Raw genomic sequence first — 25,458 nt, 5'->3', positions numbered from 1 at the left:
TGGGAAGGGAAACAAACTATACTGGAATTAGGCACCTTCATATAAATATAACTGTGTCTGGTATAACAGTGTGGTACCACTTTAACCATTTTGGTTTAAAAAAGAATCACACCCCTAACCAAAATCCTTCTACTGGTGCAAAACCTGTGTATAGCCTGGGCAGTTCTACTGCTCCCACTGCTTACTACATACTTGACATAATACTCTTCTATTTTTGACATCAAATCTGGTTTCTGTTTAAGTGAAATCAAAGGTTATTTCATTTATTTTATTTATTTTGATAGAAAATAAAAACAGGACATGTTTTCCTAGACATCCTTAGCAATAAAAGAACAAAGGAAAGTAAGAGTCAGAAGAAACGAGTTGGCTCTGAGACAGTTTTTCGTTGCAGCAGCTTCTGAATGTTTAGGGTTTGATTTCATTGCTGTGTATCTCCCATTTTACACTATCATAACACAGGGATTAATCAGGTCATTGAGCTATTTGGAAATTAATTAAAACAAACTGAAAAGCAATAGTATGTAGTAGTACAGTAATATCAAAGTATGAATTTTTTCTTTGTAGGAGCCATTTTTATTATTGAAAGCCTGGATTATGAAAGTTCCCATGAGTATTACTTGACAGTGGAAGCCACAGATGGAGGCACACCTTCATTAAGTGATGTTGTAACAGTGAATATCAATGTAACTGATATCAATGATAACACTCCAGTGTTCAGCCAAGACACCTACACAGCAGTAATCAGTGAGGATGCCATGCTTGAACAATCGGTCATTACGGTACGTATTATTATGTGGTTTTGGTTTTATCTTTTCTCTATTTTATTCAGTTGAGCCAATCATAGTTTCTCTCTGAGAAATAAATACTAATTTGTAAATTGTTAACTTTTTAGGAAATCTTTCAGAACTGGGAATATAAAACATATAGGGAAAGTGTAGAATATTTTGTACTAGTTGTAGTCCATTTATATGAATTATGATTTCATTTGCAGAGAGATTCCAGAGAAATTAGTTTACCTGACTTTGGTATATTCCAAATATTGGAGTTTTTGCCTTGATAACTCTGTAATATGCTAGACCTGAAACAGCAGTGCCTTCCATTAGAATGAATTTATTGAAAGAGCACCAGTGTCTGCCTAGATCAGTTTTACATGAAAATATGATGTCCTCTAGGTTATGGCAGATGATGCTGATGGACCTTCAAACAATCACATTCACTACTTAATTATAGATGGCAATCAGGGGAGTCCTTTTACAATTGACCCTACCAAGGGTGAAATAAAAGTGACTCAACTTCTAGACAGAGAAGAGGTAAGTAAGTTTTATGACTTTTTTTTTATTCAGTTGGTTAGATTAAAATACAGGTAACTTACACTGCCATTTTCTGGGGTGATATTTATGTAAATTCTGATGACTTCAGGTGTTTTAAAATTAAGGTAAATGTAATTTTTTCAATGAGGACAATTTTAAAAAGTGACAGCATCTGTTTATGGCATTAGTTTGTGTTTATTTTATTCAGATTGTAAGAGGGTCTTTTATTAATTATAGTATATGATATATATATTAGAGCCTTGTTGTTCGTCTGAAGTACCAGTGTATTATGTGGGTTCAAATATTTTTCTCAATTAATACAAATTCTTCAGTTTGTCACCTTTTTGTTTCTTTAATGAATGTGTGAATTTTTTTATTTTATTTTTATGTTTTAAGATTTCAGGATACACTTTGACAGTTCAAGCTTCAGATAATGGAAATCCATCCAGAGTCAACACAACTACTGTAAATATTGATGTATCAGATGTAAATGACAATCCTCCAGTATTCTCAAAGGGGAACTATAGTGTTATCATCCAGGTAATCTAAACATAGCACTATAGATGTTACGACAATCAAACTAAATACAGTTTTTGGATATTAATCTGTGACTTGAAAATTTTTGCAACAGAAAAAAATATATATATATGTTTTTATTATTTAAGGCTGAAGTAATATAAATTGGACTGTTTACCTGAGTAAGTGCTTATCAGTGTAAATAAGTGTTGTAAAATCAGGACCATATTGTGCCACCTTGTTACAAAAGTTGCAGAGAAATACTTCATTCATAGGATGTGTCACTTTTAACATGTACATTATTCCATTTTTATTTTGTGTTACACTGTACAACATTCAACATACATATACAGTACATCTTAAAAATACATACATTACAATTGACCTATTTTGCTAATAATAGATGGAGATTATGCTTAGAAAACTATATTTTAGCTGCTCTGTTATTGTAAAGCAGGTGTTCTGTACTCCTGCACATAGACCATTATTTAATGTATGTTGCTCCATAGCACTCTTCGGCTGATTAAGAGATGATGCTGAGCAGCTGTAAAGGAAATGTCATTCACATCTCACGTTGTACGGATGGTAGATGTGAACTGATGTTTTGAGGATTTAAGTATTGAAACAAGGAAATAGAGATAGCAGGAATACTCAGAATAAAATATAACAAAATAATATGATATCAAACTAACTCTCTGAAATACGAAAGTTTTTTGTATTGGTTATACCCTTCAGGTGTATGCCAGGGGCATGACACAAATCTGAACTGGGCAGGACATAATGGCACTGGAAAAAAGATTAAATAAGCAAGTATTCCTGACTTAGGGAAACCCTGAACCATATTTCACTCATATTGATGACTGATCATAGCTAACTTGTCTGTTTGGCTCTTGTGGTTTATGCCTTTGTCCTTGCATATGAAAATAAAAATAGTGCTCAGAATTCTCCATATTCACAAAAATGTGTCTATGACAGAAGCAATAACTGAGTGCTATCCCAAAAGTATAATTCATCTATAACAACACACAAGCTTTAGTTTTCCATTATAAGGTGGTAATAATGGACCATATTCTCAAATGACTAGCAGGTAATTCACTCAGATACAGGGAACTTCCTGCTGGTGGAGGCAGCTCCTGCACCAGCTGTTCCCGTTCCTCTGACATGGGAACCATGTTGAAGGAGGTAAGAGGGACTTGGGATAGTTGCATTAAAGACATTATGCTAGTGATGTAAATTAGAGCAACTCCTCAGATGCTTTCTCTTGCTGGCATGGGTCAACACGGACCAGAATGAGGGAGTCATAACTCATCCAGTGAGTCATCCTAACATAGCACCTTTATTCAGACTCTTAAAATGCTCTATGAAAGTAGGTAAAATTATTATTTCCATTTTATAGGGGAAATAAAGGGACTCCTAATGCACATGAACTTGAGGAGTCTAGACCAAACAGCTGTACTAGACTCCCCAAAGTGGTCAGAAAGTGCTGTGAATGCACCTGCCTCGACTCTAACTCTTAGAGCATGGGAGTAAGGCACACTGTTCAAGAAAGTAATAGATGCTGCTGGGTGCATGTTCCCTTGTGCTCTCAAAGGATTGTGCTTTTCGTCCAGTGGGCCAGATTTTAAAAGGTATTTAGGTGCCTAATTCCAACAAACCAGTGGGAGTTAAGCACACACCTATCTTAAAAAACCCAGATCTGTGGAGTGATGTGCAGCCCATCCTCACCCCCAAAATATGAGCAGTTTTTTATGGCCACTTTTTTGCCCTAACCTACATACCCAAGGTCACTCAGTGAATATCCATAGAGTCAAGAAGGGAAACCTGGTCACTGGTTCCCATCTCAAGTACATCTTTGGAGTTTCCTCTTCCCCAACAGCTCACTCTAGCTGGAGGAGAGGAGGAAATAATTCTGTATTACATGAGGTCAATGTCACTCCCTTCTAATCAGCCAGAGTACCTCAGGGAGAATGGTGAAATCCCCTCCAGTCCACCCACATGTAACAAGGAAAGGAGCTCCACTGGATTCAAATGAGGTGGGAGCCATAAGTGCTCAGTAGTTCTGAAAATCAGGCCACTTATGTGTCCAACTTTAGGCATCCACATTTAAAAATATGGCCCTGGTCTGTTTTATGGACTTGCTGGCATGAAGAGTATCAGCTGCAAAGCTCAGACCACTAAACTGTTGACCTCAGCGAATTTCACCTACTTCCTCAAGTCATCTCTGTCCCAGAACCTTTTCAAAGAACAATAGCAAAAGGGCTCAAAATTTGATAAACGGAGGGGGTGCTATTGGGAGGGTGGATATTTTTTTTAATGGATGGCATTTTACTGATATCCTGCATTCAGTACCACATCATTCTACCAACATATTAAAGTGAAAAAGGCTTTGTGCAGCACAGCTGTCACATTTAAATATTCTGCGGGAAATGGTGTATAATCTTTGTTCCAGAAGGAAATAGAGATTTGTAGAGTACAGTAGTTGACAAATCTGATCAGTTGGTTTCCAAGTGTATATAAACCCTGCTGCATCCCAGTGATGCAAATAGTTAGATGATCTATAAGTGTAAAAAGCTCGACTTGAGAGCTGTTTAACGGGGGCTAAACTGTGGCATTTACCCACTGCCCCACTAGGAGCTCTGGGCCAGGTTGTGACCCAGGGACTCATCTCCCTTTCTCCCACTTCGTGGTTATTTTGCAGAAGAAAAGCAGTCCATGTGCTCATCTATGTGCAGGTACTGTGATTATCCTTAATAGGTAGCATTAGCTAGATTTGAATGTTTGGTGAGTTAATAATTAACTCAGAGGTACCAGTGCTCATTAAGACCAAAGGTCAAAAAAAATGGAGTTTCAAGGCCATGACATTTTTTAACACAATAACCCAAAAGAACTGGAAAATTTTCCGGGAAGTAGAAAAAACAACTGTTTGACAATACTGTGATACCGACTGACTTTTTTCTGTTGTGGAAAGGAAAACCGAATCAGAGTATCTCACTGATTACATTGTTATAATGAAACTGTCTGATGCAATGTTCCTATACATTTATAGGAAAATAAGCCTGTTGGATTTAGTGTGCTCCAGCTCACAGTGACAGACAAGGATTCTTCCCATAATGGTCCACCTTTCATCTTCACCATTCTGAGTGGAAATGAAGAGAACACTTTTGAGATTAACCACCAGGGAGTGCTTACCACATCTGTTGCACTGAAACGCAAAGTGAAGGATCATTATTTTCTCCATATTAAGGTATGAAAGGCTTATCTTTAGCCAGTTCGTGTTTTTAACCAGTTTAATTACCCAGTTCACTTTTCCCCTGTGGTTGGAGGATGGCCATTTGCATTTGTGTGACATGATCTGTATATCCTAAGTAGTGGTTCTTGCAATGAGATCGCCACAGGCAAACCCCATTGACCTCAGCAGGACTCCAAGCAGGTGCGGGGTCTTTCTTTGTGGATTTCATTGCAGGATTAAGGCATAAGTGAGGAGTAAATAGGTTGAATATCTGTCCTAATGTGTTTGTCCACCCCTTCATTTTGCATCTGTTTTTCAGAAATCTGTCCCTCTCCTTCATTTCTTATCAGGCATTTTACTGCACAAGAAAACAGCCAGACTCTAGATCGGTGGATCTCAACCTGGGGTCTGTGGCCCCCTGGGGGGCCTCAAGCAGGTTTCAGGGGAGCCGCCAACCAGGGCCAATGTTAGGCTTGCTGGGGCCCAGGGCAGAAAGCTGAAGCCCGACTGCGTGGGGCTGAAGCTGGGGGGTCCTGAGCCCTACCGCCTGGGGCTGAAGCCTGAGCATCTGAGCTTCATGGGGGCCCCAGGCAATTGCCCTGCTTGCTAACTCCTAATGCCGGCCCTGGCTTTTATATGCAGAAAACCAGTTGTTGTGGCACAGGTGGGCCGTTGAGTTTTTATAGCATTTTGGGGGGCCTCAGAAAGAAAAAGGTAGAGAGCCCCTGCTCTAGATCTGCAGTGCTGTTCCTGAGACCATCTACTGGTGGTAACAGAGGGCAGTGCCTTATTGCATCCTTCTTCCTATTGTGGCTTCCAACTGAAAGTTGGAGGAATAAGCTAGAGAATGTTCACATGTCCATAACAGGGGTGTTAATAAAGACTTCACAGCATTGCAGCGCTGAAATATTACCTATTGATGAAGAAATACCTTTATATAGCACAGTCTTCTTTTCACATGGCTCTATATAAGAACAATAGCAATACAATTTTGGTTCTTACGATACACATCAGATACTAATTTACATGTTGTATTGTAACAGTGTTTCCACACAATGGATTAGATTCTCATCTGATGTAAATCAGCACATTTCATTGATTCTATTTAAGTCAATGGAACTGCACAGATTTTACATCAGCTGAAGATCTGTCTCTGATATTGTAACTTTTTCAAGTGCCAGATGTTTTTTATACTTTGGTTTAATCTCTAACCCAACAGGCTGCTATCAAAGCAATCTAAAATAAAGGGAAGATGGTCTAACTCAATAAATCTCACTTTCTTTGATAGCTTAGTTTTCCCAGATACGTTTTTATATCTGTTAGATGACTGTGCCATAAGAAAAGATCAGACAACTCTTCATTGTCTTATCAGATGTTATTTAATTCAGCTATAAACTGATAAATAAGATAACTATGAACAGAGGAATCAAGATCCTAGGGCTAAAAAATTTCCCAAAATGTTGCACGTGATCAGGTCTTACATTTCATTTCTAGACTTCTTGTTTTGGGAGAAATCTTCTGCTCTGTTCCTACACATTCTTTAAAGGCCAATAATAATTTCTCTCCCCAAAGCTCCAAATTATTCCCCTAACTAATATTTAACATTCGTGAGAAAACAGAGCTTTCCTTTCCACTAAAGCTGGGTAGGGAAACTTTTCCCATCCTGCAAAAATATTTGAGATTTCCAACATTGTCTTTTTCCACAATGGGATGAAACCACGACCTTTCCCATTTTTTCCATGAACAGAGAAAGGCACCCAAGAATAGGCCTTAGCCAAGTGGTTAGGGAAGTCTTCTGGGATGTCGGAGACCTCTGAACCAGTCAGAGTAGGGACTTGAACCAGGGTCTCTCACTTCCACACTCTGCCCTTTATGTTTAGAACAACCAGTCAGAAATCTAGGCAAAACCAAACATAGCATGCGCTTGAGTCCTGTCTCCCTATTTAAACATTTGGGTTACTAAAAGTCAGCTTCCCAGACATAAGCCCATCTTTCTACAATGATTACACTGGTCTACAATTTTTGAGAAGTCGTCTGCTTCAGAGATAAAATGTGCTATTTATTATGTATTTTGATGTGCTGAATTCAAATATGACAATTAAAACAACTGATTGGCTACTGTTTCTAAGATATTTAAGTTTTTACATTTTATGTCTATGTATATTGTGTAGATAGAGTTTTAATCATAAATTGTAAACCTAGGTCTTTTCATGTGTTTATGGTTGCTTTACATGATAATATTTCACCTGTCCTGTTTATGTAACACTTTAAAAATCAGCAAAAGGGTTATAGAAATAAAATTTATTATGAAACAAAAGGCAAAAAACTATTTTGTACATAGTTTAATCCTATTCAGTGTCTACTCAGCGCTTCTTGGCTTGTCTCTTGTATTCATTAAATGGAGCATCTCTTGTCACTGTCCAGCAATAGTCTGCAAGCATTGATGGGCTCCATTTGCCCTGATAGCGTTTCTCCATTGTTGCAATGTCCTGGTGAAATCGCTCGCTGTGCTCGTCGCTCACTGCTCCGCAGTTCGGTGGAAAAAAATCTAGATGAGAGTGCAAAAAATGTATCTTTAGTGACATGTTGCAACCAAGGCTTTTGTATGCCTTGAGGAGGGTTTCCACCAACAACCTGTAGTTGTCTGCCTTGTTGTTTCCGAGAAAATTTATTGCCACTAACTGGAAGGCTTTCCATGCCGTCTTTTCCTTGCCACGCAGTGCACAGTCAAATGCATCATCTCGAAGTAGTTCACGAATCTGAGAACCAACAAAGGCACCTTCCTTTATCTTAGCTTCACTTAACCTTGGAAATTTTCCATGGAGGTACTTGAAAGCTGCTTGTGTTTTGTCAATGGCCTTGACAAAGTTCTTCATCAGACCCAGCTTGATGTGTAAGGGTGGTAACAAAATCTTCCTTGATTCAACAAGTGGTGGATGCTGAACACTTTTCCTCCCAGGCTCCAATGACTGTCGGAGTGGCCAATCTTTCTTGATGTAGTGGCAATCTCTTGCACGACTATCCCATTCGCAGAGAAAACAGCAGGACTTTGTGTATCCAGTCTGCAGACCAAGCAAGAGAGCAACAACCTTCAAATCGCCACAAAGCTGCCACTGATGTTGGTCATAGTTTATGCACCTCAAAAGTTGTTTCATGTTGTCCTAGGTTTCCTTCATATGGACTGCATGACCAACTGGAATTGATGGCAAAACATTGCCATTATGCAGTAAAACAGCTTTAAGACTCGTCTTCGATGAATCAATGAACAGTCTCCACTCATCTGGATCGTGAACGATGTTGAGGGCTGCCATCACACCATCGATGTTGTTGTTGCAGGCTACAAGATCACCTTCCATGAAGAAGAATGGGACAAGATCCTTTTGACGGTCACGGAACATGGAAACCCTAACATCACCTGCCAGGAGATTCCACTGCTGTAGTCTGGAGCCCAACAGCTCTGCCTTACTCTTGGGTAGCTCCAAATCCCTGACAAGGTCATTCAGTTCACCTTGTGTTATGAGGTGTGGTTCAGAGGAGGAGGATGGGAGAAAATGTGGGTCCTGTGACATTGATGGTTCAGGACCAGAAGTTTCATCCTCTTCCTCTTCCTCGTCTGACTCAAGTGAGAATGATTCTGATGCGTCAGGAACCGGCAGTCCTTCTCCGTGGGGTACTGGGCGTATAGCTGATGGAATGTTTGGATAATGCAGAGTCCACTTTTTCTTCTTTGACACACCTTTCCCAACTGGAGGCACCATGCAGAAGTAACAATTGCTGGTATGATCGGTTGGCTCTCTCCAAATCATTGGCACTGCAAAAGGCATAGATTTCCTTTTCCTGTTCAACCACTGGCGAAGATTTGTTGCACAAGTGTTGCAGCACATGTATGGGGCCCACCTCTTGTCCTGCTCTCCAATTTTGCAGCCAAAATAAAGGTGATAGGCTTTCTTAAGCATAGTGGTTATACTGCGCTTTTGTGATGCAAAAGTCACTTCACCACAAACATAGCAGAAGTTATCTGCACTGTTCACACAAGTACTAGGCATCTCTGCTCACTTTGGCTAAACAGAAATGTGTCCCTTTGCAAAATCAAACACTGACAAATAAGAGAGCACGACACTGTATGATTTCTAGAGCTGATATAGGGCAATTTGTTCAGCAGAGTGACGTAAGCTTTGTTATGATTGCATCATCCATGACTTCTAGGAATAACATGATGCAATTCATATCATGGATGACGCAATACCAGCTTCAGATTGCATCATTCATTGTTTTGCCTAAAAAGCAAGTACTGTCCAAACCCAGTCATAGATTTATTCATAGATCCAGTCAAAGATGTATTTTAGTCATTTCTGGTTTAAATTGAGATCCCTTCCCTTTATAACTCACTTATCCTCCGCCATTCCCAAGTCAAGGGTCGTATATACTGACCCAATAGCATATCTTGAAAACTAGAGCCAATCAACAATTTTAAGCATCATTTTCGTTCTCAGTGACCCAGAATTAGTAAAGTTTGACTACATTTATTTCAGAAGCGTTTTGGCTGTAGAGCAGTGTTATACAATATTAAAATGGTAAATATTGCACACATGTAATACCTTTTAAAAATCTTATGTTCAGATTTTCATAAGTTTGGATTTGTGTATGAAAATATAAAATGATTTTCCTGTGCCTATCTTCAAGAGCACTAACCATTTTTAATAGTAATACAATAACTATACAGATTTTTTTAACACAACATGATTTTCCTGTGCCACTCTGTACCATGTGTCCTATTAGAGTTGCAATGCTCACTTCTCTGTGACAGAACTCTGCTCCAGAGAGGTAATGCAAAGAGAAGAACAACTGAGAAGGGAAGGATGAGAAAAATGGAAGGGAAAGGATGGGAGGACATTATCTCACTCTCCTATTCTATTTTTCCTCTCTTTGTATCACAATATGTGTCCTCGTGCCAGAATGGGTTGTGGGTTCACTGGCATCATGTTTAAAAAGTCTTTGAATTTTGCTGGAGCTACACAGTCTGATACTGTTGAAGATAATTTGTATAGTTATTTGAAACAAATACCATCACAGGATGTTTTTATTCATCACAATGACAAATCATGAAACACAATATAATTAAATATAACTTTCTGCCTTTTCAGTTTAATGTAATGTTTGGCATTTTGCAATTTGGATTTGTTTTAACTGAGGTTCTCCCAATGACTGTATGGAGAAGTGTGTGTGTTGGATGTTTATTGCATGAGTCATTGTGACTTTGTAAGATATTTCCATGTTTGAAATAAAAAAAATACTTCAAGCGCCATCTGCTGTCTGAAACGAGCTACTGTGCATTTCTTATTTGTTAATACATCTGGAAATGCAAAGAAATGTACTCTTATAAACAGCGTATCTGTTTAATCTTTGAAGATTAAATTTTTTTTAGATACTTAGTGAATCACTAGGACTTGAAACTTTATTTCAGAACCTTAGCTTTTCATATTTGCTGTGATATTATTGCCTGAAAACTATGAATCAGTGGCTAGTATTGTGTAATAGCGTGTTTGGAGCTTCACACTGACAACTTTTTTCCCTGTTTTAATAAATAGCAGTGACAGTATTAAAAGGTGTCCTTGCTGCTTTATGAGTTTAAATTGTATTGCACAGATAATAGAAATACATCTATAATTTTGATATGAGCTATTTATGTTGTCGCTGCTAGGTTTTCTATCAAGACCTGTGTTATGTATGAAACTTTAATAAGGCATCTTCTTATAAGAAAAATAATAACTTTTTCTGAAAGCAGCATCTTGCAAGGGTGTTTTACTCTCTACAGTACAATAAATGTTTCTGTTAAAATCTGATGAGACAAAGCAGAAATTGATTCTTTATTTCTCTGTTTTCTAATAGGTGGCAGATAATGGAAAACCTCAGTTGTCATCTTTGACTTACATTGACGTTAGAATTATTGAGGAGAGCATCTATCCCCCAGCAATTCTGCCTCTAGAAATCTTTATTACAGCCTTTGGAGAAGAATATTCAGGTGGTGTCATTGGGAAAATCCATGCAACTGATCAAGATGTTTATGACACTTTAACATACAGTTTGGATCCCAAGATGGAATCCTTATTCTCTGTCTCTAGCACAGGTGGTAAACTGATAGCACACAAAAGGCTAGACATAGGACAGTACCTCCTGAATGTCACTGTTACAGATGGAAAATTTACTACTGCAGCTGACATTACAGTGCACATCAGACAAATCACGCAAGAATTGCTAAACCACAGCATTGCTATACGCTTTGCAAACCTCGCTCCTGAAGAATTCATTGGTGACTACTGGCGCAATTTCCAGAGAGCTTTAAGAAATATTTTGGGTGTGAGAAGAAGTGACATACAGATTGTTAGTTTGCAACCCTCTGATCCTCCTTCAAACCTCGATGTACTACTGCTTGTTGAGAAATCTGGTAGTTCTCAACATCCAACCAGAATTCTACTCCAGAAGATAAACTCCTCTGTAGCTGACCTTGAAGAGATCTTAGGTGTCCGGATACTTGACGTTTTCCACAAGCTTTGTGCAGGCCTGGATTGTCCTTGGAAATTTTGTGAAGAAAAAGTGACCATAGATGAGAATTCCATGTCAACCCACAGCACAGCCAGGCTGAGTTTTGTCACTCCACGTCATCACAGAACAGCAGTTTGTCTTTGCAAAGGTAAGGAAAAGATGTACCCTGAAAATAAATGGTATAATTTCAAACAACCAGAGACATTAATGGTACATTCATTTTATAGTCCAAACACTAAAAATATGCTATAGCCACCATTGACACAATTGCGCCCTTTCATGCTAAATAAGAGAAGAATAAGGAAATGATTTTGGGGTCATTCTTGCCCCACATACAGCTGTCCACCTTTTGATAGCTTATCCAGTGTAAAGCCATAAGAGGGTTTTTAGTTTCTAAAGCATTCTACTTATTTGTTTTATAAAAGTGAACATCCCATTTTGCAGCCCTACCTTGCTTCTTGATTGAAGGCTCAGATAGTTGCCTGTCTTTTGACATGCAAGTCCACACAAAGCACCTGTCTATCTCCCTGGTGCTGCTTAGAATGTTGCTCCACACAACATCTGGACAGTGCCAGGAGCCTTACCTTCAACTGGCATAGTAAAACATGGCTGCAGAACAGGATGGATCGAGTCAGACCCTCCATGGAAGTAAATGAAGCTATGCTGATTTACACCAGGTGAGGATCTGTCCTATGAATCTTTTCTAAAAAATAAAAAAAAATAGGTACAGTATTATTTTCTAAAATAATTAAGGTTTTATAGTAGGTGAGGGTTCACATCTTTTGATGGCCTTCAAAAAAACAAAACAAACAAACAAACAAAACCTCCACTAAAATAATATCTACCTGGATTTACCTTGGTAAGCCGGCACATTCTTATTTCAGAGTTTCTGCTGGCAGGTGTTGAAATCATGACTGTTTAGGAATTCCATAGCTATCGTATATACTTGCTGCCTAGCCTATTTTCTTGTCAGTCACCCAAAATAACTACCACTTTCATTCCCATTGTCTAAAGTTAAGAACTTTGTTTTGTATTTTATGTTCAAGGTGGTTTTGCTTTAAATTACCATGCCTGAAAAATAAACCACTTATTCTGTTTTACAGAAGGGAAGTGCCCCCTTGTGAATAATGTGTGTGAAGGAAACCCATGCCCCGAAGGTACTGAATGTATAGCAGATCTTAAGGAAGGAAAGTACACCTGTGTTTGCCATAGTGACAAGCCTGGCCAGTGTCCTGGTGAGATTTTAATTCTGAAATGCTTTGGATAAGTCTGCAGTACTTTGAAAGGGAACTTTGGCTTTAATCTTGTGTTAAACCATTTCATGCCTGTCTGTCTTTTTTAAGCATCAGTTGGTTCGTCGGTGACATTTACTGGGAGCAGCTATGTGAAATATCGTCTCTTGGAAAATGAAAACAAAGAGGAAATGAAGCTCACAATGAGGCTTAGAACATATTCAACCCATGCAGTTGTCATGTATGCCCGAGGAACAGACTATAGTATCTTAGAGGTAATATTATAATCTACCATTGCATAGATCTCTACCTCATACTTTGCTTTTACATCAGCCTAATTAAAAGATATTTTTATTACCAGAGTTTAAAGATTTAATAATTCCATCATTGCAGAATTCTCATAATGAATATTGCCTTCAAAGTAAAAAATGTATTGTTATTTATCCAGATGACAGCAAACATTTATCAAAAGCTTTTTTTAATGTGTAATAATTCCTTTTCTTTAATAAAACTGATCCTTCACTCTTGTTACAGCTGATGGTATTTATCTAAAACTATCAACTTTAAAATAAAGATCAGTCTTTTTTAAATATGCTGATATATCATACAGAAATGATATTGAGGATATATTCTTGAAACCGCTCCCAAGTGGGAACACTGAAGAGGGAGACCCTGGTTCTTCAAACATTCTCTAATTAATCTGTTTAACAATCTGTCGCATCCTTTACCACAGGAAAAAATAAAGACAAAGTAAAGCACAGATATTTTAATTAAGCCAAACAAAGAGCCATATGCGCAATGATTCATCATCATCATGAAATATAACATCAATAAACCTCCTGTATGAACAACATCTAATAATGCTTTGTCATTTCTTTAACATAATTGAAAACCTCTACTGGCATAACTATTTAGCATATTTGCTTAACGTGATAATGTTGGTTGATTGTCACAAAGTAAAATAAAAGCTAGTGATGTGTGGGTGTTTGTTTTGTTTTTGTTTTTCCCCTACATAGATTCACCATGGGAGGCTACAGTATAAATTTGACTGTGGCAGTGGTCCTGGCATTGTCTCAGTACAGAGTATTCAGATTAATGATGGTCATTGGCATTCAGTGTCTCTTGAAGTGGATGGAAACTACGCCCGGCTGGTTCTGGACAGGGTGCACACTGCATCTGGTACTGCTCCTGGCACGCTTAGAACACTAAACCTAGATAACTATGTATTTTTTGGTGGACATGTTCGGCAACAAGGTACAAGGCATGGGAGGAGTCCACAGGTCAGCAATGGTTTCAGAGGATGTATGGATTCCATTGTACTTAATGGGCAAGAGCTACCACTAAACAGCAAACCGCGGAATTATGCACATATGGAAGAATCTGTAGATGTATCTCCTGGGTGTTTACTCACTGCTACTGAAGGCTGTTCAAGCAGTCCTTGCCAGAATGGAGGCATATGCAATCCACTGACCAATGGAGGTAGGCTTTATTTATTCTTTTGCTGGTTGTTTTAAGTCACTTATCCAATCCTCTGATCCTGGGCCATAAGTTTTTTCTGAGGGGTGTTGTGTGGGTGTGGGTTCTGGAATTGTTTATATTTCTATTAACAAATATTGTCTCCATCCAAATGCCATTTTGTGTTCTTTTTTCTATTTGTTTGATTAAAACTTGAGAAGTTAGATTTCCTTTCCCTTCAGAGGAGATATTGACTACAAACCTGCCCTTTCCCCCATCCCACCCCTGTAGGTTTGAAATGGTAGATTCTTTGAATGCACTAAAGGCATGCCTTTCATACAGTGTTTGCTTGACTTTAGGTTATTATTGCAAGTGTGCTGCTTTGTTTATGGGAACCCATTGTGAAGTGAGTGTCAATCCATGTGCCTCCAATCCTTGCCTTTATGGTGGCACTTGTATTTCGGTCAGTGATGATTTTGTCTGCCAGTGCAGAGGACAGTACACTGGTCAGAGGTACGTCTTCATTGTTTGTTATAAAAATGCAAGTCATTACATTCAATGTCTATACTCTTTATATAAATCTATAATGTGTTACTGTAACAAGAATGCCTCTGGAGTCCTACAATATAAATAAGATTCTGTATATCTTCTTCCATCTACTTTATTTAGGGCCTGACCTGTGAGGTCTCGGACACCCTTGTGTCCACTGAAGTCAGTTGAAGTTGATGACACTCAACACCTTACAGGATCAGGGCTGTATTTTGTACCATTTATGGGAAGAAAATAATTTATACATTTTTTCCCTTTCCAGGTGTCAGTTGGGTCCATATTGTAAAGACAACCCTTGCAAAAACAGTGGCAAGTGTATTGATAGTTTGGATGGGCCCGTTTGTGAATGTGAGGCTGGTTTTCGTGGAGAAAGGTTAGTAGCTTCGTACATCTGGTTACATTTACAGTTTTAGCAACATTACTTTTATTAGCACATAACTGAATTAGTACAAACACAAGAACATTTAGCTTGGGCCGGAACCCTTAGAATTTTGTAACAATGAAAACTCAGATTTTGCAGGAAGATTCTGTCACTCAGATTAATTATGCTTAGTATGCCCCACCCTTAATAGTTCTAAAATAGGTGCTTACCTTGTATGCACAATGTTTATATCTTACTCAAATGCACATTAGAGATGTATCTGGATTCCTTCATGACAAATACTGTCCAGAATATTAAAACTTCAAAGCTCTCATAGTAGTACATCACAATGCAAACAACATAAATTTGGAAGCTGTATTCCTTGCACATTTGATCATTGGAACCACACTGTCTTAAGAGAAAAGTGTTTCTTTTAGGGCTGTCTTTTCCATATCAGCTGGTTTGGAATTTATAGACCTAATTTCCCTTTCTGGAGGAAAGACTCATCAGTATGTTAATATTTTCAGTTTGTACATTGGTAAATAAGGAAGCACTAATATTTTTGTGTCAGGATCAAAAGAGGCAGTCTTGTCCTAATCTGTTTTTAATCAACTAATGCTGTAATGGAAAATTGAAAATGTCATTTGCAGTTCATTCTGTAAACTGCAATGTTTTGTCCTTATTCACATTGCTCAGAAACAACTGTGAAACAAAGTGCTCAAAGATAACTTCAGCAGCTTGGCAGCAAAAAGCATTAGAATTTCCCTATCACACCTCAAGCATGGGTGCTCCTGCTATTTGCAGTATAAGGTGCTGCTCAGCATAAATAAGGATGGCCAAATCTTGTCCTAATAAAATTGTTTGTGTCAAGATGAAAAACCACAGATAAGGAGGCATGAAGCTTACAACTGAAGCTCCAGCTCCTCCAGTGGGATTCACTTATACAGAAGCCTGTACCCAAGTGGAATTCACATCAGTAGATCCCATTATGGGATATGGGTTTAGGGACTCTAGTTTGGACATAGACAAAGCAGTTCAGTTAATATTGATGGTACAAGGTTGAAATGGTGAAGAAAGTTTGGTGTCTCAGCCTTGTCATCTTTGAAATGCTTATATTTTAGGAAAGTGTAAAATGGATGTCACTTAGCAATGAGAAATTTATGCTTGACCCCCTAGATGCTGTGGTAACATTTATGTGCCCTCCACACTTGAAGAGTTAACAACCCCTTTTTTATTTTGGGGGAAACATCAGTTTAAAAATGCAGGTAAAAATAGTATTTGTACTCCCCAGATAAGAAAACAATAAATAATAAAATAGCAAATTGTACAGCAAAATGTAAATTCTGTATATTAAAAAACAAAACAAATCTGCAACTGCTGAGTACTAGGAGTTTCATGTAGTATTAGTTAATTAGCATCAATGTTCACTATTATTTCTCTGCTCTGGCAGGTGCCTGACTGATGTTGATGAATGCACAGAAAACCCATGTCTCAATGGTGCCCTTTGTGAGAACACATATGGCTCATATCACTGCAATTGTAGCCATGGATTTGGAGGAAAATATTGTGCAGAGATTGTTCTCAATAAATACGTTTCAACATCTTGGAACATTAGCTTAGCAGAAGTAATCGGAATTATTGTTTTCATAGCGGGAATCTTCTTATTAGTTGGGATTTTTGTTTTCTGCCGCAAACTGATCAGTAGAAAGAAGAAACACCAGACAGAGTCTGAAGATAAACACCTGGGAACAACAACAACTTTCTTGCAAAGACCATATTTTGATTCAAAACTGAATAAGAACATTTACTCAGATATCCCACCCCAGGTGCCTGTTCGTCCCATTTCTTATACTCCAAGCATTCCAAGTGACTCCAGGAACAATCTTGACAGGAATTCTTTTGAGGGGTCGACCATCCCAGAGCATCCGGAGTTTAGTACCTTTAACCCAGATTCTGTACATGGCCACCGAAAGGCAGTGGCTGTCTGCAGCGTGGCACCTAACTTGCCTCCGCCACCTCCATCTAACTCTCCTTCAGACAGTGACTCAATTCAGAAACCTAGCTGGGATTTTGACTATGACAGTAAGCAATCATCTTTTGTTAAAATATATTTGTGGTACAACTATATTTAGAATTCAGAGTTTGCGTCTATAGTACTAATATAGGGCTATGAGTTTATGGATGTGTTTTACACAAAGAAAAAAATATTGAGTCGATTAGATTTTATTGTAAACAGCAGGACACGAGATACATCACATACGAGGAACAGTGTACACAGATATATTTTACTGGCTGTGGAAGTTGCCTCTTGCTCGGAGGTTTTGTCACAAATACTTTCAGACTCCTTGGGGGCATTAATTTTTATGAAGAATGTTCAATCCATAGTACATTAATTTTTTGACATTACATTTCTTTTTGCTTTCAGCTAAAGTAGTAGATCTTGATCCTTGCCTTTCAAAGAAGCCTCTGGAGGAAAAGGCCTCTCATCCTTACAGCACTAGAGGAAGTATGTCTGAGGTCCAGTCCCTTAGCTCCTTCCAATCAGAGTCATGCGATGACAATGGTATGTAATGCCTAATCATTCTTTTCTATTGCTCACGCGCATTTGTTTCCCTCCCTGCCTATCACCCCATATAGATGTGTATATAGTTATCTATATCCATAGATAGATTTTATATATATATATGTATATATATGTAATATATGATATTTTTATTTACATACTCTATAGGTTAGTTCCTGAAGGCTACTTAAACCTGTAAAATTAAATAAGTGTTTCAGCTATATTACATTTCATGTTAAATACTGTATCCTGACAAAATATTTATTCCACTGTAAAGTACTAACAACGACAAATTCAGTATTAGGTGTTTGGTGGTGTTAGGAGGTATAAAAGTTTCTTGATATATGTAATCATTGGTTACAAGTTTATCCAGGTCCTCTTTATAAAAAAAAAATTAGCCTCTGCACAAGTGTAGTTTTAGCTTTGACATTCAGCTTTCAGTAAAACTTTTTGGTGTTACAGTTTCATTTGTTTCCTTTTTTTCTTGCTGCGGCCTCAGCTCCCATATGGATCAGATCAGTACTGAGTGAGAGCAGAGTTTAAGGGACTGCTTGTAAGTTGGATTATATTAGTAATGAAGGAAGTTGTGCAAAAGGGATTTTACTGTAGAAGTACAGTAGTAATTATCTGGCTTTTGTCATGATCAGATATGAATATGTACAAAACGTCTGTGTATCAAAAACATGCCAATACATAAAACAAGAATATTATTCTATAATCAGTGTAAATAGTATTTTGATGGTGACTCTGGGAACTTAATTTTCAGTCTTTGCTTTTTACTAATTGGGAAGCTTTCATTCAATTTTATTTTCATTCTAATTACAGACACCTTTTGCTTTTATATGAACACATCATTTTCATTTACAAAGTTTCAAGGTTAAGGAAAATGATTGAACACGGTTTTCTAAATGGATAGTAACCTTACCTGTGTTAATAAATCCAAAATGATTAAATTAAGATGTCTGTTTATGTATCTACTTGAGCTTCCTTAATTACTTAGGAACAAAGTAAATTCTACTTCTCACCAAAGTAGAATGTTGTCTTTTTATTAGTGTGAAGTTACATGTGTATTAGTGGTGTACATAAGAGCTCATCAGAATAAAATGATACCCTGTCTATTGGCAAAATGTTGAGACATATATAAGCAGGTGGTTTTTTTTAAACGTCTGTTTTCATTAAAAAGCAAGCTGCTGTTATATTAATAGCACTTCTTCACCTCATATTCTCCAAATATCTTTGCCCGGAATTTCAATCACATATTGATGGGAAAGTGAACGGATAAAGATAGATGTGAAAAGTACCATATGTCACGTTATATCCTACCTGGAGCAATGAAGGCAATGAAAATGTAGTTATAGGGGAGAGACTAACCTTTAATCCACTTTAAACCACTGAGGCACACAAAACTCCCATTGGCTTCAGTGGGAGTTCTAGACATGAAGCAATGGCAAGTTTGGACCCTCATTTAGAACAGTTTTGGCCAGAACGGTAATCAGTCACTTTTCTTTCTTCCCTCCTCCCCCTTTAAAGGAGCCAGATATCAATTTTAACTTTAATGCAAGAAATTTCTTTTAATACCATATCCCAAAACAGGCAGCTTTAGCATCACAGCAGTGCTTCTTTCATGCCATTTTGGTAGCTAGAGAATGTCACTCAGCTCTTCTGCTGGACATTGGGTCAGAAAGGTGTCCATGAAACCAAATCCGCTCTCAAATTTGTACATACAACTGCTAGTCACTTCAGTAATAATGTGTACATGAGGTAGAATCTGACTTTGCAAGAGTACTTCTTTTTTCTCCTGTTACTTTCCCCCTCCCTAGACAGAGAGCACGCACACACAAACAGTCTAGTAAGCTTTTTGTTTTCATTTGTATTCATTTTGTTTGTTTTTAAGTAGAATAGTATTGTGACACTGATTTGGCATAGCACGTGCTAAGGCCTTTGAAATTCAGCTATGCACGAGACCACTTAGCTTACTAGTGCAGCTTATATTACTATAAAAACTAGTTATTATAAAAACACATTGCTCAGGTAACTATGTAGATACTTGGTATTTTCCTTATTCGTTCTCTTTTATATCCTCACTAGTATTTTCAATCCCATTTCATTGGAAGATTCCCCAATAATTTTTGGTTTTAAAGTGGAAAATATATATATGAGCCCTAGTTTAATACCTTTAACCTCCCCATTGGTGTCCTTTAGAAAAGTCCATTTTATAATCTTTCTAGAGTAAGTACCACAGTTAGTCATTTGGTGACAAAACATTTCAGAAATTCCTATCTAACCAAAAAACCCTGTGCTTATGCATACATTATTTGGGTTTCAGGACTAGTTATGATATCAAGTTGCCATTATACAGAAGAATAAATTAAAGACTGTATATATAATTTCATTTTACGTTGTTATTTGTTAAGGTAGTAAAGCACTGAAAACTTATTTTTATTGTTATGTCTTTATATACATGTATGCTGTTTAAATTGATACTAACTATAGGTTTGTTTTAATTTGCTCCTTCCATACCATTTACAAGCTTCCATAGTGACTGTAATACACCTTGTCAATGCTGTTGTTGACTCGGTGGAAAAAGAAGGTATATATGTGTTTTCACTTTTTTATTTACTGCTTTGGCAGAATATTGCATGTTTTTGTCTTGTAGTAATGTGGTAGTAAAGTAGACGGGCAACTATGAAATGTTGTTTACTGATCAGAAAATGTGTGTTTTTTTAGTAGCGTCTGTTTTCCTGTTTTTGTGTGTATTCTCAGTACAGATATATAAAATGTATGGACAATTTTTCAAATGTGAGTGCCTAAATTTACGCACCTAACAAAATTTGGCCTGTTGTTTGGAGGTGCCTCCTCTCCACAAATACCTGTGCAGCATGTCAGGCACAATCCTAGTCCTTATAGTCTTGTTGCACAAGGCTCTAGCATGTAGACAGGGTGGGGAGAGAGTGCTGCCATGGGCTAGTTGTCCTTCAAAACTGCGCAACAGAGCTGGGCCAGCAGTGAGGGGAGTTGGCACACATTGCACCAAGTAAAGGGAAGCGGTGGGGCTCATGCATTCCGGTTGGCATTTTGCCTGCCTTAGGCACAATGGGCTTGATTCAAAGCCCTTTGAAATCAGTGAGAATCAACCCACTGACATCAATGGTCTTTGGATCTGGGCCAGCGCGCAGCCCCTACTCTCATCCTCACACACAAACACAACTTTCAATAATGTAATTATTTACACTCCATCATCTCCAGAAGATACAAAACATTGCCAATGAGTCTGTCTCACTTTTTGGTATATTGAGAATCTGTAACACAAAGACTGCTTTCCTTATAAAATTATGTGCTCAAAATATTGACTGTGGATCAAATCCCAAGCCCTTGCTTTGTGGCTGCAGAGGTCCCCCTACCTGCAAACCCAAGGTATTTCTGGTGTCTGAACTGGATAGTCAAGGTAGGGACTAGATAGTCAAGTCCATGCAGGAGTGCATACACTGTGAACTGCATGGAATCCCATTCCAGACCAGTTGCCTTCAGCAGGCCAGAGGAAGGGTGAGGGCAAAGGATCCAATGCAATGAAAATAATCCATTAATTCCCATCCCCTTCATGGATCTGCAGAGGCTGATTCAGGCATTGGGCTGAAATAGACTCCAGGGATCAGCTACTGAGAAAAAGTGTATTCCTGCCCCTCTGAATATTCTGTATTCCTTAATTAGAAAGGATGTATTACGCTTTCCTAGAAAGGATTTATCAATTAAAACCTTGTTCAGAGTGAAGCCACCTCTAGAATATAAAATTGTTTATTGTAGCTGTGGCTTCCATTTGAATTACTGCCCTATAAAAACTAAGTACTATGTAGTATTTAGAGTAAATATATAAACAGAAGGGCAAGTAGATTAAAGCACAGACTTCCCCTTCTAATTACAAGTGCCAGGAAAACATTTCACTAGTATACTTTTCTAGTGCTTGATCAAAGGTTTTCAAATTACAGTGTATTCCATGTATAATGGGCAGAGTTGTGAGAATGGGTGGGAAGAAACCTTTGAAAAAATTAGACTAATGCAATTTTCTGTGGTTCTAATGGTTAGAAAGGAGAAAAAAATGATGTTTGTGGGATTTTTATTGGGAGTTACAAGTGATCTGAACAGTAGCCAAGTATCAAGATAAGATGGAGAGATGCAGACATTTAGTATCCTTTAAAACAATTCTTCAGAGACTCAAGTTTTTTATTTTTAATCATTTAATATTTTACCTGGGTTGATATTTAAACTACCCTGAAGCTTTACCAAACACCCTGCAAATTTACATCTTCTGTATGCATTTAGTGGTAGACTTATGCTTAAAAAGAAAACCCAGAGCTCTGTTTATTGTAAGAAGAATTACACCTCTACCCCCATATAACGCAACCCGATATAACATGAATTCAGATATAACGTGGTAAAGCAGTGCTCCGGGGGAGCGGGGCTGCGCACTCCGGCGGATCAAACCAAGTTCGATATAATGCAGTTTCACCTATAACGCAGTAAGATTTTTTGGCTCCCGAGGACAGCGTTATATCGAGGTAGAGGTGTATATATAAAACCATGCAGAACAAAGAAGCAATTATCAGGCCAAATCCTGCCACCCTTATTCAGTCAAAACTCCCAAAAATTACTTTACTGGGAGTTTTGCCTAACCAAGGACTGATTTTGCCTCTGCTCAGCAATATCTTGAGAAGTCTCTACATTTGTATTCATTCTCTCTTTCCCCATGTTCTCATAATCCATGTGTCTAAAGTAGGCGCTCCAGCCCTTCTAGATTCAACAGGACAGGAAGCAAATTTTGCCCTCTGTTACCCCAGTATAACCCATTACATTGGTAGCACAGGTGTAACTCAGGGTAGGTCTACACTGCAATTATAAACCTGCGGCTGGCCCCAGCCAGCTGACTCGGGCTCATGGGGCTCGGGCTTAAGGGGCTGTTTAATTGCGGTGTAGATGACTGGGCTCGGGCTGGAGCCTGGTTTCTAGGACCCTGCAATGTGGAAGGCTTCGAGAGCTTGGTCTGCAGCCGATGTCCAAACACCACCATCGCAAAGCAATTAAACAGCCCCTTTGTCTGAGCCCCGCAAGCCCAAGTCAGCTGACACAAGCCGGCCACAGCTGTCTTTGCAGTGTAGACATGCCCTTAATGGCAGATTTACCCTCCCCAATATTATAATAGAGAAAAGTAAGGGAGCATAGCATGTCCATCAGAAGCATCATGCTGTATAGCTGTTATTTGTATGCCTTCACATTAGTTCACCTATTTGATTCCTAATTCAAATCTTTTCTCCTTTTTTCTTCTCACTTTGCCATCTAAAGAGTCTTTTGCTGTTCCTGACCTCAGCAATTCAAGAGGTGACTTCTGCATGCAGTTGTTCATTGATATTCACTTAACTCTTCGTTAATATTTGGATTTTAATACTGACTTACCTTCAGTTGTTTGCTGTGTATTTGTTTGCAGTAATTACTGTTTATTTGCTAGACTTCACATCTTATTTAGATCCTGTAACATTTTTCCTTTTTAGTGCCTATCTGAAAAGTAAAAAGGCATTAAACTGAGTGGTGTTTTCCACCACTGATACTAGTTTGGCTTCCAGTCTCCAATGGAGCATTTTATACTTACTCAGAAAAAAAGCTTACAAACAGGGAGCAGTTCTGTTATTTATGCATGATAAATTTAATTTTGTGATTTTGTTTTTGTTTGAATGCAAATGTCTTTACTAATAGAGATGAAAAGGTTTTACAAATATGTTTAATAATTATATGCTGCAGGATTCCATTACTGAAGTAGTCATAGAGTTGAAGGACAGTAATTAGTGGAATCAGTATGTTAATCTTAAGTAGAATGGTAAAGTTACTTTAAACATTCTATATACTTTACCAAACATAGATTACTACTCTTAGTAGGAAACACAAGGTTTATATATTCTAAATATATATATTCATAGGAAAAAAGACCACTGATATCAGTGTAATCAGTAACTACACAACAAGTGTTGATCCATAGGAATTTAGGTTCCTCAGGGAGGCTGTTTTGGTTATTTTTTACCAAAAGAATGATTGTATACCATTGTGTGTGTCAGCACATCCCATAGGTGAACTGCAGCGCCTCCCACTTTTGGTGAGATGACCAAAATATTAAAACTCCAAATTTGGACAAAATAATAAAATGTTTAATGCATGGCATACCATAAAGTTGTTTTGTGTTAAATGTCTTTGTGAAACCGGGAGCAGATTGCTCCAGAAGTAATTAACATAAGTTATGTCCTTATTACTAGTGGTCATGTTGTCTTCAGTACAATGTGTTGATTTTCCAGTACAAGTGTACTTTGAGGGCAAAATACTAATACAACTTTTTTTTTTTTTAAACCCACTTCACACTGCAGGTTATCATTGGGATACATCAGATTGGATGCCAAGTGTTGAACTGCCCGGTATCCAGGAGTACCCGAATTATGAGGTGGTTGAAGAGCCAGCTCCCCTTTACACAGATCCAAATGCCATTGATACAGATTACTATCCTGGAGGCTATGACATAGAAAGTGATTTCCCACCTCCACCTGATGACTTTCCTGCACCCGATGAGCTCCCGCCGTTACCACCAGAATACAGTGACCAGTTTGAATCCATACAGCCACCCAGAGACATGCCGGCGGTGGGCAGCTTGGGTTCTTCTACAAGAAGCAGGCAGAGGTTCAACCTTAATCAGTACCTTCCCCATCACTACCCAGCAGATATGTCAGAACCTCAGAACACAACCAGTGGAGTCAACAGTAATTATAGAGAACCTTATGCTCCTTACACTTTAGGGTACAATAGAGACTTCGAAGCACCCACTGTAGACAACATGTCCCTGTCTGTGTACACTTCCACGGCTTCGTGCTCCGATGTGTCAGCATGCTGTGAAATGGGGTCTGAGGTAATGATGAGTGACTATGAGAGTGGAGATGACGGCCACTTTGAAGATGTGACAATTCCTCCACTTGATTCTCAACAACATACAGAAGTCTGATACTCACACTCAACAAAAGTGCCTAGGCTTGAATGAATTTTAAGGATTCTCGAAGAGCTTTTTTTTTTCTTCTTGGCAGCAGTGCTTGAATGCGTTTGTTTAGTGAGCTAAAACTGGCATGGCTGCACTGGATCATGCAGCTCATTTCAACATATTAGCCTATTTCCATTTCCTGACCTACTGTAATTGGACAGATCAAAGGTTTCCATTGGCTGTGCCATTTCTGAAAGTGTTTTTTGTACTTACTTTGTGTGTTAAAGAAATTTAAAAAAACAAACAAACCACATACCACTTCACCATGTTAGCATGATACATGTATTTATATAGTTCTAATGCAAATTAATTTTCTCCAATTTTTTTTGTAAATTTTATGTACAGTTTTGATTTTAATAGTTTTAACTAGATTTTGTAGATATTTTGTGAATTTGTTTTCCACTGAATCGAGTGGTGTTAGTGTGCCATTAAACTAGAACCCTGACTATTATTATAATCAGGGCTTCACTGTATGTATTTTTTTTCCCCCCACTGAGGTTTGGCATTTCATTATAAGGATTTCAGCATGTTCATGCGATTCCAGCTGTACATAGGTTAGACGAGATCTGATATTTTCTGGGTCAGATATATGGAAATGTCTTAAATGGGTTGCTGTATTTTAGAATTGTAAACATTTTCC

At 38.1% G+C, this 25,458-nt stretch overlaps 1 protein-coding gene across 3 annotated transcripts in view; it reads left to right on the top strand.

Annotated features, from left to right (window-relative positions):
* FAT1 (FAT atypical cadherin 1) overlaps positions 1 to 24,785 on the top strand; it is a 151,710-nt gene extending 126,925 nt beyond the window's left edge. For 2 of the 3 annotated variants that reach the window (XM_065405091.1, XM_065405090.1), the window contains exons 14-26: positions 565 to 779; positions 1,173 to 1,310; positions 1,707 to 1,850; positions 4,873 to 5,070; positions 10,945 to 11,746; positions 12,702 to 12,833; positions 12,948 to 13,105; positions 13,847 to 14,309; positions 14,645 to 14,798; positions 15,097 to 15,207; positions 16,646 to 17,277; positions 17,621 to 17,758; positions 24,160 to 24,785. In XM_065405091.1, the coding sequence (XP_065261163.1) occupies positions 565 to 779; positions 1,173 to 1,310; positions 1,707 to 1,850; positions 4,873 to 5,070; positions 10,945 to 11,746; positions 12,702 to 12,833; positions 12,948 to 13,105; positions 13,847 to 14,309; positions 14,645 to 14,798; positions 15,097 to 15,207; positions 16,646 to 17,277; positions 17,621 to 17,758; positions 24,160 to 24,785 (3,911 nt within the window). Of the gene's footprint in view, positions 1 to 564; positions 780 to 1,172; positions 1,311 to 1,706; positions 1,851 to 4,872; positions 5,071 to 10,944; positions 11,747 to 12,701; positions 12,834 to 12,941; positions 13,106 to 13,846; positions 14,310 to 14,644; positions 14,799 to 15,096; positions 15,208 to 16,645; positions 17,278 to 17,620; positions 17,759 to 20,288; positions 20,349 to 23,092; positions 23,129 to 24,159 lie in introns of all 3 variants that reach the window. The other variant, XM_065405092.1, reaches the window with a different exon arrangement.
* The last annotated feature ends 673 nt before the right edge of the window (positions 24,786 to 25,458 follow it).

Source organism: Emys orbicularis, chromosome 5, assembly GCF_028017835.1.
Source record: "Emys orbicularis isolate rEmyOrb1 chromosome 5, rEmyOrb1.hap1, whole genome shotgun sequence".
NCBI lineage: Eukaryota > Metazoa > Chordata > Testudines > Emydidae > Emys > Emys orbicularis.
This window is presented reverse-complemented; position numbering and strand designations above follow the sequence as displayed.